The sequence below is a fragment of the Drosophila yakuba genome, unplaced genomic scaffold, assembly GCF_016746365.2.
Source record: "Drosophila yakuba strain Tai18E2 unplaced genomic scaffold, Prin_Dyak_Tai18E2_2.1 Segkk11_quiver_pilon_scaf, whole genome shotgun sequence".
NCBI classification, from domain to species: Eukaryota; Metazoa; Arthropoda; class Insecta; order Diptera; family Drosophilidae; genus Drosophila; species Drosophila yakuba.
This window is the reverse complement of record NW_025048784.1, coordinates 140,611-161,507: the sequence shown is the minus strand read 5'-3', so window position 1 is coordinate 161,507 and position 20,897 is coordinate 140,611. Positions and strand designations below refer to the sequence as shown.

Sequence of the window (20,897 nt, the reverse complement as noted above, 5' to 3'; positions counted from 1 at the left end):
CGACAACTTCCACTTGCGCCAACGCCCCACCCCCCTTCTCACTACATGGGAGAAAAAAACGGGGGCACCCACATAGTACCAAGCGCACCCTGTGTTTTTCTGCGAACATCAACAACACCCAGCAGGGCGAGCGCGTTACCAGACTGTTCGCTTTTCTACGAATAACGTCACAGCACCGTAGACGCCAATCCCCGATGGCGACAGGGGCCAGCCCCACCACTGGGATAAGCCGCATCTAGCCAATCACCAGATCGGTCGAAAAACTTACAACGATTACTGAAACTAATACGAGAAATTTAAACATAAACGGCTCCCCTCATTCGATAACAACTATAGGGATCTCAAAACGGACACGAATTGGACAATGGCACGTTAGAACTCTAAGAGAACCATCTAGTTTAGCACAGTTCGAGGCGGAGATGGAAAAACTCCACATTGCAATAGCTGGAATCAGCGAGATGAGGTGGGCTGGCAGTGGGGAAACAACAACATCAGATAGCAATCTAGTCCTACACAGTGGCAACAGTGACGGCAGCAGATATGGAGTGGGAATTTTCGTGTCCAAGCGCATAAAGAAGGCACTGGTTTCCTGGGAACCCATTTCTGATAGAATCATGACCGCCAGGTTCAATGCTATGCCCCGACGGAAGACGCAAACGACGACACCAAGGACGACTCATATACTGCCCTTACAGCAACCCTCAACAAGCTACCGCAAGGATTAACATCCTCATGGGTGACTTCAATGCAAAAATTGGCCCCAACAACACCGGACTAAGATCTGTCATGGGCCAGCATGGAACTGGGACTCGCAACGATAACGGAGAGAGATTAGTGGAACTCTGCCGGCTATTCCAACTGCTCATCGGCGCCACAATATTCCCACACAAAAATGTCCACAAGTACTCCTGGACATCTCCAAGTGCTATTACGCGCAACCAGATCGACCACATATGCATTAGCAGGAAATGGAGACACTCGCTACTGGACGTACGGAACAAAAGGGGAGCAGCCATAGACAGTGACCATGAGTTGGTCATTGGAGAACTTTCAATAAAGCTCAACCGCAACCACTCAAGGAACACTGGCAACAGTCAATACCGGCGAGCGCCCCCTCTAAACCTGCACCTCCTAAGCGACTCTACTCTGAAGACGAGAATCACGTCCACGCTGCGAGAACAGCTGATCCCCCTAGAAGACCACCCATGGGAGCACACCTGCAGGCAACTAAGGACCACGGCGGAGGAAATACTCGGCCTGCAACAACGCGGAAGATCGGACTGGATATCTGAAGGGACCTCCTGGGACCTGATTAGAAGGAGGAACCACCTGAAGCCTCTGGCGAACCAGCTCACACAGTACCGGGAGGAGTATCACGGACTATGCAGAGCGGTGAAAAGGTCGGCCAGAAAGGACAAAAGAGCACAGCAGGATAGACTTGCGGCAGGCGCAGAACGAGCAGCCGGCGAGAACAACATGCGCTCGCTATACACGCTATACACGGTTCACAGGAACCCATCACAAACAGAACTAACCAGTCAGAGATCTAGAAGGTAACCTCCTATCCAATGATGACGCACAAATCCGAAGATGGCGCCAACACTTTATGGGAATTAGCCACACCACGTCACCAAACGTGGCCATAGACTACAGGAGTGTTGTGCCGCCAAGTGGGAGTAGCAGGATACCCTCTGCACCCCCGAATGTAAGAGAAATCGTGAATGCAATAAAGAAGCTGAACCACAACAGGGCAGCTGGCGAAGACAACATACCAGCCGAATTGCTTCAAGTTGACACCCAACTGATGGCTGAAATATTGCATCCACATTTCTCACGCATATGGGAAGGCGAGACGGTGCCAGCCTCCTGAAAAAGCGGAATCATTGTGAAGCTTCCCAAAAAAGGCGACCTTAGTGACTGCAACAACTGGAGAGGGAAACACTGCTCAACACCAGCTACAAGATCTTAGCTACACTTCTGAACGAACGCCTCCAGGAAAAAATTGAGCCATCAATCCGAGACGAACAGGCAGGCTTCAGACCCCACAGGAGTTGCGTAGACCACGCAAATACACTACGCATAATAACCGAGCAAGCTGTGGAATGGAGAGCCCCGCTTTACGTCCTGTTCATCGACTTCAAGAAGGCGTTCGACTCAGTTGAAAGAGCAGCAATATGGCGAGCACTCGCAAGTAAAGGAGTACCTGCAAATCTCATCGCCATCATCAAATCGATGTATGACGATGCCAACCTGGCGGTACTGCACAATGGAAAAACTAGTGCACCTTTTCAGACAAACACCGGAATTCGGCAAGGATGCCCGCTGTCACCACTCCTCTTCAACATCGTAGTCGACGAGTTAATGAGCGAAGTATGCTCTTCCAAGCGCGGAATTACGTGGAACCTAACCAAACACCTTGAGGACTTGGACTACGCAGACGACATCTGTCTCATATCGCACAGACTCGACGACATACAGAGGAAAAGTGGCGACCTCGTCAGGATAACCAGCAGCGTAGGGCTCGAGATAAACATAGCGAAAACAAAAGCTATGCGCTTCAACCACTCCAGCCAAGGAAACATCAACATAAATGGGAACCCAATCGAGTTCATTACCAGTTTCCCATACCTTGGCACCATCATATCGAACAGTGGTGGAGTGGATGATGATGTCTTCAGCCGTCTTGGCAAAGCCCGCTCAGCATTTGGGAGATTATACTGCATATGGAAAGACCGACAAATCAGCCGACGAACAAAGCTCAGGATCTACAATGCGTGTGTGAAATCCATACTGCTATACGGAAGTGAGACATGGGACACGCCACGAAGAAAATAACGCAAAAGCTACAGGCTTTCAGCAACAAATGCCTGAGAGTCATATGCGGGGTATTCTGGCCAAACAGAATAGCGAACACAGAACTGTGGCGCGTTACAGACGAGTCCCCGATTCACATACAAATAAGGAAGAAAAAATGGATGTGGATAGGGCACGCTCTCAGAAGAAACCCGAGTAGCATAGTGAGGATGGCACTAGACTGGAACCCCCAAGGAAGCAGGCGAGTTGGAAGGCCAAGAGCAACCTGGAGAAGAACCGCTCACCAAGAACTAGCCCAAATAAACACCACATGGGCAAGTGCAAAACAGACAGCTCAAAATAGAGTTAGATGGAAAGCTTTCGTAGAAGCCCTAAGTTCCCGAGAGGAAAAAGGAATTAAAAAAAAAAAAAAAAAAAAAACTTCCAGGATCCACAAATGCATTTGTACCTTTTCCATTGACCGATATTATTTTGCAAATGTCCGAAGTGGTATTAGTATCGATTTTATTAATGTTTGGTTCCGCCTTTGGTTTTTCGGGACAACTGGCTGAGTCGTGTGTGGTACGATTGCAGTAAGCGCAACGGGGCTTGCGCTGAGGTTCAGGATATTTCGAGGAATAATGTCCACCAACCTTTTGGAACGGTTGTATATTTTGTTTTTGAGCGTTGGGATCACGTTTGCTAGACATATTAAAGTGATGATGCTTTATTTCGTTATGCGCTGAATAGGCAAGAATACCTCTTAACAGGTCGTTATAAGATATATAATTATAAGATATCTTCCTTTTAAAATCGTAATCATTAATCCCGTTGATGATGTGTGTTGATATTGCTGAATCGGTTAACTCACCCTTTTCACCAATAGCTAGCATTTTATAGAAATAGTCTTGCGGTGATTCTCTGAGATCTCGACGAATTTTTGACATTTTAAGGTGAACGTCTGCGGAATTATTGAGACATGGAAAATCGTTGAGGAACTTTGACTTAAACTCTGGCCATGTTTGGAAGACTTATTAAGTTGAGTCTATCCAATACAGAGCAGAACCTAGCATCTTTTGTTGACATGCAAATATTAGATTTCGATCATCCCAACGATATGCTGTTTGAAGGGAGTCAACGCGTCTAATGAAGTGTTGCGAATCTAAGGACTTGATGGATGATGGGTTGAATTCCGGGAGAAGAGATACCATTTCACTTATATTTCCGTACGAACTATTAATGTTTTCAGATACCGTTGGGCCGCGGTTGAATAAAAAGTTTGGCGGAATCGGGGTATATGGATTTTCGTTATTTTTTGACGATGTTACGAATGTGTATTGTATTGATTTAAATCATAGCGTGGCTGTAAATATGTGCCGAAAGGCGCCTTTGTTGCGTTACAGTGTCCCAAATGAGCGTGGGGAATCGGAGAATTAATTTGGCTATGACGAATAAGTATACGTTTGCGAATTAACGTGGATTTGCGGTGTCATTGAGAAATGAACGTGTTGCGGAAAGATCGAATGTTGCGGAAAGACAGCGACATTATCGTGTTGCTGTGACGTGATAACATTAACGTGCTGCCGAGACGTAGCAACATTATCGTGTTGCTGTGACGTAACGATATTATACTGTTGCTGAGACGTAGCAATATTATCGTGTTGCTGTGACGTGATAACATTAGCGTGTTGCCGAGACGTGGCAACATTATCGTGTTGCTGTGACGTAGCAACCTTAGCTTGTGACGCAATCGATCGCGAAAGGACTTGTTGAGACGTGTTAGGCATACACTACACTCTATAATTTCGTTTGCGTTTTGAGCGTTTTCGATTGGAGAGGAGATACGAAAAGTTCTCTCTTGAAGTTCGCGCAATTGTTTCACTAATTCGGCAATTTTTTTCTGCATTGATTGGTTTTTGTTAGTTATGTTATGTTTTGGTAGTTATGTTACTACGTCTGATTGTAGGATGAGTGTATTGTTTAGGGTACATGGTGGGCAGGTTTGTCTATTCAGTGAGAATGTTACATGTCTGCTTTTGGTCTCGTTTATCTTAATGCGCCAGTCCGCAAACCATCTTTCCACTGTTTTAAGATGACAGTCAAGTTTTTCTGTTGCCTTTGATGGGCATTTGGATCGGCTGAGTATTGCGGTACCGTCAGCAAACGTAGAGGTTGTGAGCTGATAGTTTGTAGGCATGCCTGCTGTATATAAAGTGTAAAGAACGGGGCCCAGCACACTTCCTTGGGGAACTCCAGCATTGATGACGCGGTCGTGTGAAGTCGAACTGTTACACCTGATTGAGAACACTCTTTTGAAGATAACGAACACTTTGTGGTTATTCTGCGGAAGCAGTTTTGTTATCTTGTACATTAGTCCTTCCAGCCAGACTCGGTCAAATGCTTGTGCGACATCTAAGAATATTGCTGAGCAGTATTCCCGGTGCTCAAAGCCAGTACGAATTTCGTTTGTGATGCGATTGACCTGTTCGATCGTTCCATGATTTTTGCGAAAACCAAATTGATGGGATGGTATTGTGTTTCGCATTCTTAAGTAGGGAGCTAGGTGTTTTAAGAATGCCTTTTCAAACAGTTTCGAGAGACACGATAGGAGACTGATTGGTCTGTAGGATGAGGGTTGCGTTTTGTCTTTGCCTGGTTTGGGAATCATCACTATGACCCCCGTTTTCCACCTTTGGGGATAGTATCCAAGGTTCGTAATAGCGTTAAAGAGATTGCATAAGGTCAGAACCGCACACGGTGGGAGTTCTATGATCATTTATGGTGTCACCAAGTCGTGTCTAGGTGATTTTTTGGGCTCAAGATCTTTTATTATAGATGCTATCTCACGTTGACTAAATGTTATTGGATTTATTGGTGGCTGGATTTTAATTGCTACAGGTAGGACAAATGAGTTGCTAGCAGTATTTGGTTGGAATACGCCTTGAAGGTGATCAGCGAATGCACTTTCTCTATCTCGTTCGCTGCGTATCCAGCTTCCTGAGGGGCCTCGCAGTGGAACGACTGTTTCTGCTGGAGGCTGAATATTTTTGTGTGCTTTCCACAAAGGGTTCTTCTTGCTGCTGGACGATAGTTGTTCGATATATAGATGCTGGGCGTTTGCTTCCTCAAGCTTAAGTGCCCTGGTTAGTCTACGTGTTGCTCTTTAGTTAGTTAGTTAGTTGTTCCTTAGCCTTTGGGGATCTGTGATTCTGCCATTCTCTTCTTAGTCTTCGTTTTTCAAGTAGTAGCTGTTCGATTTCGCAAGTTGTCTTGGTATGATTTGTCATTTTGTGTGTGTCTGGAGGGGTAGAGGCCTTGGCTGCAGCAACAAGATTTTCCTCCATCGATTCGGTCAGGCGGTCAATATCCTCATGGGTAGACACTGTTTGAGTTGGTATTTCGTGTACCTTGCCCAGTTGCTCCTGTTGCCTGTCAGCCTATAGGTGTGCTCAGTTGTATGTGATCGATGCCTGAGAGCAAGTAAAACTGGTGAGTGATCTGATGATAGTTCTGCAAGTGACTCAGCCGTAATATTATTTCTAGGGATCTTTCTTATTAGATGATTCGCGATGCCTATGTGTGTAAGCTTTTAGTTTTGTCAGGAATTAAGCGATTGGGTAGCGCGACTAACTATGTGAAAGAATCGAAACGTTATAGTATTAGGTATACTTTAATTAATTAATCAAATAAGTTTTAATCGATGTTAACGTTTTTGCCGCTCGTTGCAATCACGTCCGCTTCTATTGTTGGTTCTCTCTCGACTCTCTCATGGCATTCCCTTCTTATATTTTCCAACACCGAATGTGTACATATGGGACTTATAAGGATGCCAGCAGGTTGAGTTTAATTGGAGTGTGACACAGGTTACCATTTTTATATTTCCTGTTTCCTTTTCAGGTTGGATCTAGAATTGTGGGTGAATAAACTACACTCTACCCTCGGTAAAACTCATTCTTATCTATTTTCTTACTAGACACTTACCAAACAGACATTAGAAGGTAATTTTATGTTTCTAACTAGCCATGTCAACACTTTATTTGAAGGTGTTGCTAGCGATTGGTATTGGCGTTACCACCGAAGTGTACCCCAGAAATTCAGCATGAGCTTTTTTATATAAGGAAATCAGTAGCATTTCTTAGCTAAAGAAGATTATTCGCAAAAGGGAAACGTTCATGCTTACTGTCAAGCCAGGATTGCGAAAACCTCTTCCTGCTCCTCATAGGTTTGTGCAGGAGGCAATTCTTGAGACCGAAGTGGAGTCGGATTCAGACACAGTTGAAATTTCCGCAATTAACTTATCCTGCTGGAATTGTAGCAAAATCGGACACAGATATCAGGATTGCTTAGCCGAACGTCGTGTGTTCTGCTATGGGTGTGGCAAAACAGACACCTACCTTCCTTCATGCCCTCATTGTCGCTCAAAAAACTACCGAGGCCGTGCACCTTTGAAAGGGGCACACAAACAAGTGGTGACGAAAGCCGCCAATACGGAGTAACCAATAGCTGCTCTGTACCCTCTCTCCCCAGATTTGTCTCAACAACCAGACTATCCTTTAACCGAATTAGGTCCACCCGGCGAATCTCTCAATAAACATCAGAGACAGCCCTCGCGATCTGCACAGCGTATTAAAGATTTTTTTGATCAGATAAAAATCGAAAAACGGTTTTCGTTATCAGCAATTATTGCCTCTGATGTACGACCATACGCAGACGTAAAAATTCTTGGCCGATCAGAATTTTTTTAGTTGTATAGGTGGAAAACTAGCCGAAGAAATACTGATAGAAAAGTGTCCTTATAAACCTGTTCAAAGTATTGTTCATACTGCCGATGGAAAATCCCAAAACACCGTGGGCAAGATTCGCACAGAAATTAAGTACAACAATATGACCAAGGATATTACTTTTTACATCGAACCTTCGTTAAAGCAATCACTTTATTTAGGGTTCGATTTTTGGACAGAATATCAGCTATTATCATATGCTAAAATGAAACCTAGTCCAGAAAGTAATCTCCCAGCAGTAGATCTAGACGATGTTCGTTTTCTGACTGAAGAACAAAAACAGCAACTTGACGCCGTAGTTTAATGCTTTCCTTCTTTTGCCAAAAAGGGTATAGGGAAAACGACCATGCTTTCCCACTCCATTGACGTTGGCGATTCCGTACCTATCAAGTAGCGACGTTATCCTGTGTCCCCAAACTCGATAAAGTGCGATTATGTATAGATAGCCGAAAGGTGAACCAAGTGACACGCAAGGATGCTTATCCAATGCCCATCATAGATGGCATCCTAAGCCGGTTGCCAAAGCCGGTTGCCCACTAGAGACAAGTTCGCGTGATAAAACAGCTTTTACGGTACCAGGTAGACCTCTGTACCACTTCACCGTAATGCCATTTGGTCTCACCAACGCGCTCTCAACCATGTCCAAATTAATGGGCCGAATAATTCCATGGACTTTAAAAAACGAAGTATTTATATATCTAGACGACCTTTTGATCGGATCCGATAACTTTGAACGACATGTATTAGTTCTGAAAGAAATATCATCTTGTCTAAGAAAAGCTGGATTAACCATCAATGTTCACAAAAGCAAATTTTGTAGAAAGGAGGTCAGCTACTTAGGCCATATTGTAGGCAATGGCGCAATCACAATGGATATGGGTAAAATTAGCGCTATCGTAGATTATCCTGTTCCTAAGTCTATTAAGCAATTGCGACGATTCCTGGGTATGACTGGGTGGTACCAGAAATTTATTCGAAATTATGCTTCTGTCTCAGCACCTTTAACGGTTGCGTTGAAAGAAACACTACGTTTTAATTGGTCCAAGGCAGCTAACGAAGCTTTTGAGAATTTAAAAAAGCAGCTTTGTAATGTACCAGTGTTACGTACCCCATATTTTCAACGGCCGTATTATATCCACTGCGACGCCAGTCGCACCGGCGTTGGTGGCGTGCTTATGCAGATAAATGACGAAGGTGACGAAATTCCTATCTCTTACATGTGCAAGAAACTTAATCAATGCCAGAGAAATTACTCGGTCAGAAATGCAGTTGCCGCGAAGCCGCCATATTTTTTTTTAATAACTTTTATTCACGTTTAATTTTCTAATTTCATAAAATTTTACTATTTCGAGTAAATAGCCAAAAAATATTAACAAACAATTTGGAAAACCCAAAAACGTCCTAGCAATCAAAACTGAATCGAAGTTGCCAGAAGCAGTAACGTAGTTTAAAGCATCGTTCGGCGATGAATTCCCCACTTTCCTCATTGACATACAGCTCTATCACGATGTTGTCGCAGAACTGAGGGACCTGCTGCTCCACATCATTGCAGTCTAGGGTGGAGCGATTGACCACGGCCCACTTGTCGGTGTTTAGGCCCGGGTTCTGCGACTCCTCACGTCCTCAGGAGGCCGAAGAACTCGATTAAGGGCTGGCAGGAGTGCGGCGGGCACATACCATGGACGGCTGACATGACCCATTGGGCGGTTTCCTCATCCTCGCAGACCACTAGCATGCTGGAGTCGAACGTCTGCGGATAGATACTCGTAAGGCCCACAGTATTAAAAAGTATGTATGTACCATGTATGCACCATGTTAGCTAAGGTTGAGGTATGAAGCCTATGGTGGCAAACAGCAGCGCCAGATGAAATCCCCGTTATAAGTAAGAAGAACAGCGCGGCATTCTGTGACGAGTTCTTGGTTAGACGAGTCGAATAAAGGAAAATAAGAAGTTTAACCTACACATCGGCGTTGGTTGGCGTTCACAATTAGGGCAACGGTGTCCACACCGTCCGCGTCCGAACTCTTGTTTGTTATTACCAGACCGTATCGCCGGTTCTCGGGCATTGTGTTCGCATACGGCGGCCAAGTATCCCGCCTTCTGCAATTCCTATTTTCCTATTTTTGCACTCCACCAGTTGCTCCACTGCGCTGCTGCTGGTCCTCGGCTCCGACTTGCACGCCATTATTTGTGTGGGAATTGGTTCGAGTAAGAATACTCGCAGTGAACTGTGGTCCAGAAATCGATTTTTTGGCGTAAAGTCGAGTTTTCGATGTTAATATATCTATTTTAATTCTAAATTAAAAAAAACATACATTAATAAAAAATTTTAATTCAAACCTTGAAAAGTGGCACCAAAACTTGTTGACAGCTTTTAAAAGTGTGCTAGCGAACAGCTGATTTCTGAAAAGAAAGAAAATGAAATAAAATATTTAGTTGCTTTATATTGTGCCACACGTGTAAAATTGGTCCAGAAAATTCAACTTAATTATGAAAAGTCATCTTCCAATTTATGTGTATTATTTTTTAGAATACTAACATGCGTTCTCCGTTTTTTCGTGAAATATAACTAATAAGCTGTTCCATTCTGAAAGCAACTAATTTTTCCAGATTGTGAGTGTTGTCTTTAGCCACAAATCGAAAACTCATCCTTATTTGTCCCCCTTTTCTCACTATTTGGTAATATATAGGCACGGTTGATTTAAGTCACAGCGAACTTTTCGAAATATGGCGCAGAAACAATCGAAAAATTCAATGTGTATTGGACTGGATATACAGGGTGGGCCATCTAAATGTGACCCACGACAACTCTTAATAACTTTGACATACATTGACAAATCGACCAACGTCATACCAAATCTGATTCTTCATTTTAAGTAGTCATTAACTATGGATACACTCCACCAACGATCAATCCAAGCCACTTACCGTCAATGGCGACCGATTTCGAGCCATGATAACCGATTTTTTGATGCCAATTGTGCGTAGAAAGCGAATGCATAACTTCTGGTTCCAACAAGATGGCCCGATCTAACGCCGACCGACTTTTATTTGTGGGGATTTTTGAACTCTAAAGTGTACATTAAAAAGCCAAGGACTTTAACTCAACTCAAGGCGAACATCGAACGTGAAATAGCGGCCATACCTAAAGCTACGCTCGAGAAAGTGATGAAAAATGCCGAAAAAGAGCCAATTTCATCATCAGAGAAAAAGGCGAGCACATGATCCAAATAATATTTTAGATGTTAATAATATTAATCTCCTTGAATTAAAATAAATGCCTGTGCAAAATTAACAAATAGTCTTTTCCTTAACAATTTTATTTACGAATCACACGGGTCACAAGTAGATGGCCCACCCTGTACACCAAGATTAATAAAAATGCTTTGGAATCCAAGATCTTAAAGGAAATAGACAAAAAAAAATCAGTAATTTTAATAGTTACATTTGTAAGTATCTTTCCAAATATAACTACATGCTTGAACGATTTATGTCTGGATGGCGTCTAAAATATCAATTACACTCGATGAAACCTGCAAGACACCACAGCAATGGACGTCTTATACAAATGCGGGCACAAGATTTAAAAGGAAATTTGCATCTGAGCTTGCAGATGAAAATAATTGTGGTGCAAATCTTCTTGCACATGCTGCAGCACTCTCTGCGCAGAAACAAAGCAGGAAGGAACGGCTTTTATTCTTAAGAAAACCATAACAACACCCGAAAATTCATCTGAACCGAGAAGGCAATTTGATATACAAAAACCCATTCCACTTGCTCCAGATGAAGTTTTGTCTTCCTTCTAGAAAATTCTCTTACAAAACAGCAATACATGAACACTAGATTTATGAATACAAGTCGCCACAGTAACATTTATCCAAACTATTATAGTCTAGTAATGGAATCTAAATTACAATGCCGTCCTGTAAATATAAACGTAACAGAAACCTGTGCCCAAGTATCGTTACAAAACCTTTTGGATCATACTGCGTACAGAATTATTAAAATGCAGACTGATATTTTAAATCAGTTCTCAAACAGTTCTGAAACTAATATGCAGCTATGGATTTGATGGTTCAACGGGTCATTCAATATACAAGCAGAAGTTTACTACCGAAACACCTGGCAAACAGCTTTCAGATCACTCAATTTTTGTCAGTTCTTCTTCCCATAAAAATTATAGACTCTTTTGAAAACAAAATATGGAATAATTCATAAAATATTGGTTCACAATTACCAGATTAATAATTCGAGCTTGGTTCTACTAGGATACATAGGCTTCTCAAGCTTGCAACATAGCTTACAAGAAATATAGATTGTCACATTCAATTGTCGCAACTGATATATTTCATAGAGCTTTAGATTTCTCGGATCCATTATTGTCTAGTATTTCTCAAATGAGGTATTACGTTGTAGCGAACTACGAGTATAACTTTCCCGAGCAGATCGTAAATTGCAGTTGGGCGATCAAGCACGCGCTAGTTTCGGCTACTAATTCTCGGTAGAGTAAAGGGGGGGAATATTTGACATCGCGACTACTTGCTCGTCTCGTATCACACTCTTATTTATTTCGCGTGCTTTGGAATTGATCTCCACAAGAAACACTAAAGGACTATCGGACGACAGGACTAAGGACAAACAAGGACATAGCACACTCGTACGACAGCAGCTGTTAAGCTGTCGACGCCCACCCTACCTTGACCACCACTAACCATTTGACATAACCGGTGATCCCTACAAGTATGCTACATTTTACACGACATACACCTTCCGACGCCGCATGGCACCCCTAGAGAGATTTACTCGGATTTAAACATTATAAAATTTAATTTTTAACAAAGAATAAACTTAAAAACTGACAATGTTTTTATTGGAACAGGTTTAGACAACATATCCTAAATGATTACCCTAACTTACAAATTTTAAACATCTAGATTTAAATTGTTAAAAGAAATTTTGGACTGTGGCGTTCATGTAGATATTATCGCAACAGATATGTATGTAAAAATGTAAAGTTTTTTGTTTGCTTAAAAAAAAGGAATATTTACGCTCGGCAGGGGATTAAGAATAGGGAAAGTAAGGTATATAGGGATGTGTATTTTTATTTTTAAATTTTTTTTTTGTTTTTATTCTATTAAGATTTTAGAAAAGCGAATATTGGGGCAAGGGTAAATTTTAAACATGAGCAATTTTCATTTCCATTTTAAATTTCTTTTTTTTTTTAATTTATTATTGGTAAACAATGGACTTGGAAACAAGTAGCGCCGCAGTAGCTAATTATTTGATTTTCTTTTGCGGCGGCTGCTTTCTCATTTATGAAAATCTATTTATATTACTCACTTTGGATTTCCCACGATGAAGCGCTTCAAGTGGTTGCCTGTGAAAGAGAAATCAGCTTACACCGCCTTTTAATCCTAAGAGAGCTATTTATTTTCGATCTGCTCTTCTGAGTTGCTCTCCTACTGCGGTACTCTCTCTCTTCTTTTTACTTCATTCTATTTTCTCACGCCAGTTTAGGCGGGTCTTTGCTTATGTGGGAAGAGGAAGGAAAATGGAATAAAGGGAGAAGGAAAGAAAAGGAAGGAATTGCCCTAAATGAATACTATTTCTCTTACAAAATAACTTAAATTAGTTTCCGATCTGCTTAACAAGCAGTCGGTCAGATGTAAGGCGGTAAAGCGGTGTAAGGTAGAATATGTATAGATGTAGATAATGTAAAGATAGTGAATTCAATTAAATAATGTTTTTGCGATTAACGGTTTTTTTTTTTTTTTTTTTTTATCATTAACGAAATGGTTTATTTGGACTAGCGTACTAGTACCCTTATTGGACAACTTAATCTAATCTGAGTATTTACATTAAACAAATTTTTTTAATTTCTAAGTTAATTTACAAAGATTACATTGGGTAGTTTTTATAGGAAATGGAATAGTAATATAGAATAATAATAAAGAATTGAGCGGATTCACATGTAGCACGTTTATGTCAAGTCCCGGTTAATCAGGTCTTGAGGGTGGTGGCGTTTTAGTCTTCTTCTCATTCTTGTCCGATGACTTTGGGCTGCGATACTTAGTCGCCTCGCTAGGCTATTGGGATGAGATTCTAGCCTATCATTATATTTCTTCACTAGCTCCTGGATCCTGTCTCCGATTTTTGGCACCTTCAGATCTCGTTTGATATCTCTGGTCCTCATGTACCAAGGAGCGCCCGTGATCTTTCTAAGCGTTTTTGCCTGGAGGACCCGAATTTTATTAAGGTGAGATTTGGCAGCGATCCCGTACACCTGCATGGCATAGAATAGGCCAGGAGATAATATGCTCTTGTAAATTCTGACCTTGTTGGCGAGGGAAAGTTTGTTGCGGGCAGCAATTAGCCACGACATTTTGAAGACCTTGGTCTTGAAAGCGTGCTGTATCGCCGTAATATGCCTTCCAAATAGTAATTTCCTATCCAAGATCACTCCGAGGTATTTGTAGAATGATTTGTGGTCAAGCACTCTTCCTTTAAGTGAGACGCCGCTGCAGCTTTTTGTTCTGTTGGTAAAAGTAACATTTGCACATTTGTCAGCGTTGATGCAGACGTTCCACATCTCACCCCAATTCTGAAATGCATCCAGGTACTCTTGCAGTGCATCCGAGGCCTCGGTAATGCTTTTCCTTTTTGTCAGAACTGCAGTGTCATTAGCATATGTCGCAATCAGCACATCTTTCCGATCTAGTCCTGTGAATGCTGTATGGTTGGGCATATCCGAGGAGAAGATAGAATATAAAGTTGGGCCTAGCTCACTTCCTTGAGGCACTCCCGCTTCGATGGCTTTAACGGTAGAGGTACATCCATAGGTCGTCACACAAAATGTTCGTTCTAGCAAAAAACTCATTATAAGCTGGTATAGCTGAGGTGTTAGTATTTGTTTAGCTTTATGTAGGAGTCCAGGATGCCACACTCTATCAAAGGCTTGTTGAATGTCCAGGAAGCTGCTACTGCATATTCTTTCTTTTCTAGGGCTTTTAGCGCAAAATTAACAACTCTATGGAGTTGCTCGGGGGTACCATGCTGAGTCCGGAATCCAAATTGGATGTCTGGTATCGCCAATAATACAGGCTCAATGTCTCGCATTCTGTTGAGAATAACCCTTTCCATTATTTTACCAAGCGAGGGGAGGAGGCTGATCGGCCTATAAGAGGCTACCTCTGCACAGTGGTTCCCCCAGAGGCCAAAATTCAAAAAATATGAACCAGAATAGATTTGCGCAAAAAGTAAACAAATCATCTCTAAAATGTCCAGACAATACAAGACAAAACCGGTTTTTTCTAGAAAGCTAACGGGACTTTCTAAAAATAGAATTGAAGTCGCAAGCACAAGCTCATTTGCGAAGCGTAGTTGGACGAATTGCATTCTTCTTAATAACAGAGCGAACTTCAAAAAGGTAAAGCGTCAGTAATACTTATCTGATTGATATAATTTAAAATGCAGTTTAAATTTGAAGGTATTTACTTTTATAAATTCATTATGTTAAGTTAATTTCATTGATTTAACACTTTTTTTGTAATTATATTTGATTTAACCTTTTTTGTGTATTTTGTGAACGTCTTTTTCATGTTTACGTAAAGTTTTAGTTGTGTCCCGCCGATACCCCGAAATAAATGTTTATGTCATTGTATTAAAGAGTTTCTTGAGGTAATAAAACTCTTCGAGAATTTTGCGGAAAGTTGCGGATGTGCTTGTTATCGTTAATATACTAACCCAATCTCTTATTTTTTCAAAGTCAAATTTGCCAACGAAGTCTCTGTTTTGCCTTTTTATTGTGCTGTCTGTGTGATTTTGTCTTTCGTGTATGTGTAAAATTTTCAATGCTCATTTAATTAATTATTTTGTCATTTTTTCTGTGTAAATTTGACTTGGCTTAAGACGGCGATTTGTATCAGTGTGTGTTTGAACGCCATCACATTTTTAATTTATGGTGCACAAAAAAGGGTACCTATACAGAAAAAATACAAGAAATTATCACTGCTGTACGAGATGAAATTAAGACTAAAGGCTACATAGTTGAATTGACCGAACATATGCAATGTATTCCAAACCTTTGTAAACAAATTGCTGATTATTGGACACGCTATGATCGAAAGGAATCGTCAGTACTCAAATATAAGTCTGATTGGCTGAATCAAAACGAATCAATTCCAGTGAAAAACATCTCTAAAAAATATCAGCAAAGGGTACAAAGTCCACATCGTGGACGTCAAAAACTTGATTTTGAGGAATCCTCGGCGAGAACAAAGCGACGGCGTATAGCTCATCTGGCCGAATTAGACGAATCTGCTATTTCTTCGTTACGCACTGAATGTGAAATGAAAAATATATTGCCAGCAGATCCCGATGAGGTAATTTCGCTATTAATGGAGACCGCTATGTCTAAAAACCAATATTTGCTTATCAGAAACTTCGTGAACAGCAAAATATCCTTTGATTTTTTTCCATGCTATAAACGTATATTAAATTCAAAGAAAAAGAGATACCCTGAAAACATATCTGTAGACGAATCTCACGCTGAAGTTGAATTACAAAGTTTATTAGATAATACAGCGTCGAGTATTTTAGAGCTACAGGCTAATGTTGTGGAAACAGTCAATGACGATTCTATTGAAAATTTGGTGTTAATTGGAAAATGGGGATTTGATGGAAGTACAGGTCATAGTGAATACAAACAAAAATTTTCCAATAATGATTTAGATGACAAAAGCTTGTTTGTGACATCCTACGTACCACTTCAACTTATTTCAAAATCTGGCAATAAAATAATTTGGAAAAATCCCAGGCCCTCCTCAACGCGTTACTGCAGGCCAATACGTTTCCAGTTCCAAAAAGAGACAAGTCAACTTTCTATCAATGAGGAGAGATATTTTAAAGAGAAAATAAACCTTCTAAAGCGGTCAGTGATTTTTATTCATAATAGAAATATAAACGTTGAACATAGTTTACAACTGACTATGGTGGATGGAAAGGTATGCAATGCCTTAACTGAGTCATCTTCTGCCAAATGTTACATTTGTGGTGCAAATCCAAAAGAAATGAACGATTTGGACAAATGCTTAAACAAAGTTGTAAACAAAGAACATTTCGAGTTTGGTCTTTCTCCCCTTCATGCAAAAATACGCTTCTTTGAATACTTTTTACATATATCTTACAAGTCCTCCGTCAAGATGTGGCAGGTGAGAGATCCGGAAAAAAAATTGGAAGTAATGAAAAGAAAGCAAAAAATTCAAAAAGAATTTCGCGAAAAAATGGGATTAATAGTTGACAAGCCCAGAGATGGGGGTAGAGGATCATCAAACGACGGAAATGTCGCTAGAAAATTCTTTTCTAATCCAAAATTGGCATCTGATATTACAGGAATAGATGAAAACTTGATCCATCGTTGTGCCACTATACTTCAAGCTATTGCATCGGGCTACAAAATTAATGCCAAGAAATTTAATGAATACGCTTTAGAAACTGCCAAGCAACTGACAAAAAAATATTCATGGTACTATTTGCCGGCTACAGTTCACAAGGTATTAATTCATGGATCTGCAATTATAGAACATGCAATTATATCAATTGGAGAGCTTTCCGAGGAAGCTGCGGAATCAAACAACAAAGAAATTAAAAAATGTAGACTTTATCACAGCCGGAAAATGTCACGGATTATTACAAACACCGACATTTTGAATGCACTCCTTCTACGCTCCGATCCGTTTATAACCGGACAGAGGGACCTTGAGAAAAAGGATAAGTCAACTTTGCTTGAATCTGTTTATAGTTTGCTAGAGGAAACATTGTAAAATTAATAATAAAGTATTAAATTAATTTCTAATATGCATTTTTATATTTTTCATTAGTTTTTTCCAAACAACAAAAATAAAGAAGAAGAGAATAGAGAGAAGAATAAGACTCCATAAAGTATATATATTTGTCTGCCTGCCCATTTGTCAAAAATATACACGAATTAACCTGGTTTTATTTGCTAAAAAAAATTATTGCCTACTTATAGGTGCTTGAAAAGGGGTTTTTTTGCATTTTGGTGGGGAAGGGGGCTCCAATCCTAACAATTTTTACACCATGCTTACTGAAGCACTATTGGATCCCTGAGGTTAAATTTGAGGTTTCTAACTGCACTGGAAGTATTTATGGCCGCGTCTCCATACAAGAGGAACCACTGTGCACTGTGCTCTGTCGGATTTTGCCCTGGTTTTAGTATCAGGATTATACTTGCAGCCTTCCAGACTTTTGGGAAATAGCCCTCAAGTAAAACTCTGTTAAAAATTAGTTCCAGAAACCGAAGAGCTTGATCTGGTAGGATTTTAATCGTCCTGTTGTTAAGAAGGTCATGTCCCGGGGTTTTTTTTGGCTTCAGCATTGAAACAAGTTGTTTCAGTTCGTCGAGGGTGACAGGATCTGCGGGCAGGGCCATTTGAAATTGTGGCACTTGCGGCAGAGCTTTGGCGAAGTTGGTTTCGCCATTTACTTCGTTTGCGTACATATATATTTTATTACAAAGCTTTATTATAATAAGGCACACACAATGCGCGCGTATCAAGTCGTATCCAGAGAATGACGCTTAAAATGTAAAGGGTTACCGTATCGCTTAAATCTAGTATTTTGTAGGTGACGCTACCAATATATCAGTGTCGCCACAGAGCTAAAACTGCAACGCCATCTAGGTGTCATATTGCGAGGCGTGCGCCACCTGCATTACGCGTGAAGGGGTTAGCGGCAGGGTCACGGGTCTTACAGGGCCAATTGTCAGATTTCCCAGAGAGAGTAAAATTTCTACAAATCTGGCAGATGCTAGGTTGCCGCCTTATTCTGGCGTCATCAGCAGCCATTCTCAAGTTAAAGATCGGCGGAGAAAGTTCGTTTGGTTATTGTGGGCAATTAAAGCCAAATAAGTACAAGTGCTACAGGCGAACCAGATTGGCGAATAGTTTGAACCGGCGGAGAGCTGGGGTAAGTGGATGGAAAAGGGCTAAGAGACCCAGACTTTTATCGCCTAACTCTCGTGCAGGGTTTTAAAAGAATAAAGTATTATATAACCAGCTTACTGATCCGGAAGGAAGAAGCGCTACAGCCAGGCAGCGCCAGAAATTCCATTTTTTTTGTCAGGCCACAATAAAGGGAATTAAAAGGCAAAGCGGACAACAAATCTTCGGCTGCAGCTTCTGCGACCAAGGAAGGCCTACGGACCGCGGAAGAAGTAGCCGCCGATTAGTGGATTTTTGTCAGTTGGCTCGCGCGCTTCGCCAGCAGCATGTATAAAGATTGAAAATCGAAAGAAAAGTCCAATCCGCTCGCGAATGCGCTGAACGCGATTTGAAACTAATAACTATTATAAGACCCACATTTAGGGAAAATTTAAAGAAAGAAAAAAAGTCCAAAAAAAAAAAGGGGAGAAAAACACTAAATACGAAAAAAAAAAAAGAAAAGATAATTATGTTTTAGTAAATTAGGTTAAGATTTTTTTTTATTATTATTGTGGAAAAATAACGTGCAAATTAATGTGAAGAGAAGTGTCCGATTTCTTTGTTTTGTGTTTTATGTTGGTGTTAAATTTGTAAGCCACAAGGGGAAAAAAAAAATGTGCCAACTTTAAAAGGAGAAAAAAACAAGAGAGAACGCTATAGTCGAGTTCCCCGACTATCTGATACCCGTTACTCAGTTATTGGAAGGGAGAAGGAGAGTCTTAAACACAGTTTTTGGCGGTTTGTGGGCGTTAGAGTGGGCGTGGCAAAAAGTTTTTTGGCAAATCGATAGAAATTTACAAGACCAATACAAAAATGAAAAAATATCAAAACATTTCTCAAAAGTGTGGCCGTGGCAGTTTTGGGCGGTTTGTGGGCGTTAGAGTGGGCGTGGCAACATGAATCGACAAACTTGCGCTGCGTCTATGTCTCTGGAGTCTGTATGCTTAATCTCAACTTTGTAGCTTTTGTAGTTCCTGAGATCACAGCGTTCATACTGACGGACAGACAGACGGACAGACGGACAGACGGACATGGTCATATCGACTCGGCTATTGGTCCTGATCAAGAATATATATACTTTATATGGTCGGAAACCCTTCCTTCTGCCTGTTACATACTTTTCAACGAATCTAGTATACCCTTTTACTCTACGAGTAACGGGTATAAAAAGAATAACAGGGATACCTCCAAAGAATGTGTGCGAAATAATCCATATTTTTATATTTTTTAATCCAAAAAAAAAATTAAAGCTTTACTCCCAATGAAATAGCTGCCGTCGCCGAAAGCGCTTTCTCCGATGGAAGTTACAAAAGAAAAGGGTGAGTCACCAAAGAAAACCATGTTGATTATGTATATTGACCAAATTAAAATGAATTCAGCACTAAAAGCATTAACGTAGATGTCCCTATTGTTTTTTCCCTTGAAACGTTCAAATAAATGATAACGTAAAGATCATAAAGAAAATGAAAGAGAACTAAACATAATCACACTGAGAGAAATCCGAAACAAACGCTATTTAAATTCATGCATATTATTGTCATGTAATTTTTTTTTTTAATCCTCACTTTTCGTAAATTCCAAAAACAATAGTTTAATTATAAGCAAAAATTTATCTTTTTATACTTTCATTCCTATTTATCTTATATGCCTAGTTTTAAGAATGTTTATATGTACAAGTAATAAAATCCAATTTATAATGTGGTAATTCTCCAAGTTTTTGCCGCAGCTAGCATGAGGCCCTTGCGAATAGCTTAGGTTTCAGAAGGGGCCATAAGGGAAAATTATGATGATGAGATGGCCATTGACAGGGCGGGTCAGCGAAGGCCTCCAACAACACCGGAGGCTGGCCGAGATCGGTTTGGCGTAAACCATTTGAACATATTTTCCTCTTCTAGATGTTGGTATTGTGAGTTCTCCTACTTCCGGATCAGGTTAGCTTGTCTAGCACGCGAAAATAAGTTTATAATCAGATATAGGCAAATATGGGATCGCAGCAAGACCACCACCCCCTTTTACCGACAAGCAGCAGCCGGACCATCGCTCGCGTGCCCTCGATACAGTGATTCGCATCGGCAAATGCGAGCGGCCTAAATCTTTGTTCCAAGTTGCTTGCAAACACTTCTGCTTTGTCCTGTGTTGTGCGGCACCAGCCACCAGAAGGGCTCCTTATAGCGGATTTTTGAGAAGCCTGAGACTTAAACCTTTTCGTGAATTTCGAACATTTTCGTGTTCTCTAAAAGGTTGTCTATCTGGTGCTGTTTTCTGTGGGTTAGCACTTTATTAAGCCGATTCGAAAGCCTTCTGTAGATCTGTTGGATACGA

The 20,897-nt window shown here is 40.9% G+C and overlaps 2 protein-coding genes and 1 long non-coding RNA gene across 3 annotated transcripts; 2 read left to right on the top strand and 1 right to left on the bottom strand.

Annotated features, from left to right (window-relative positions):
* Positions 1 to 732: 732 nt before the first annotated feature.
* LOC122319632 lies at positions 733 to 2,835 on the top strand. The gene is made up of 3 exons (XM_043207232.1): positions 733 to 1,553; positions 1,618 to 1,855; positions 1,996 to 2,835. The coding sequence occupies exons 1-3, from the start codon at positions 733 to 735 to the stop codon at positions 2,833 to 2,835; spliced, it is 1,899 nt and encodes a 632-aa protein (XP_043063167.1).
* A 6,860-nt stretch (positions 2,836 to 9,695) lies between these two features.
* LOC120322172 lies at positions 9,696 to 10,129 on the bottom strand. The gene is made up of 2 exons (XR_005561993.1): positions 9,916 to 10,129; positions 9,696 to 9,859 (listed from the first exon to the last, which is right to left on the bottom strand). It is a non-coding gene; the product is annotated as an uncharacterized LOC120322172 (long non-coding RNA).
* A 4,597-nt stretch (positions 10,130 to 14,726) lies between these two features.
* Positions 14,727 to 17,428, top strand: LOC120322169. Its single transcript, XM_039377224.2, has 2 exons — positions 14,727 to 17,098; positions 17,155 to 17,428. Coding segments are annotated over exons 1-2 (1,461 nt in total). The 5' UTR covers positions 14,727 to 15,638; the 3' UTR covers positions 17,156 to 17,428.
* Positions 17,429 to 20,897: the final 3,469 nt, after the last annotated feature.

Coding starts and splice junctions, on each gene's coding strand:
- LOC120322169 (XM_039377224.2), top strand. CDS start 15,639: ATGCAATGTATTCCAAACCTTTGTAAACAAATTGCTGATTATTGGACA.
- LOC122319632 (XM_043207232.1), top strand. CDS start 733: ATGGGTGACTTCAATGCAAAAATTGGCCCCAACAACACCGGACTAAGA. Junction 1,554..1,617: donor ACCAGTCAGAGATCTAGAAG/GTAACCTCCTAT, acceptor TATGGGAATTAG/CCACACCACGTCACCAAACG. Junction 1,856..1,995: donor GCATATGGGAAGGCGAGACG/GTGCCAGCCTCC, acceptor GAACGCCTCCAG/GAAAAAATTGAGCCATCAAT.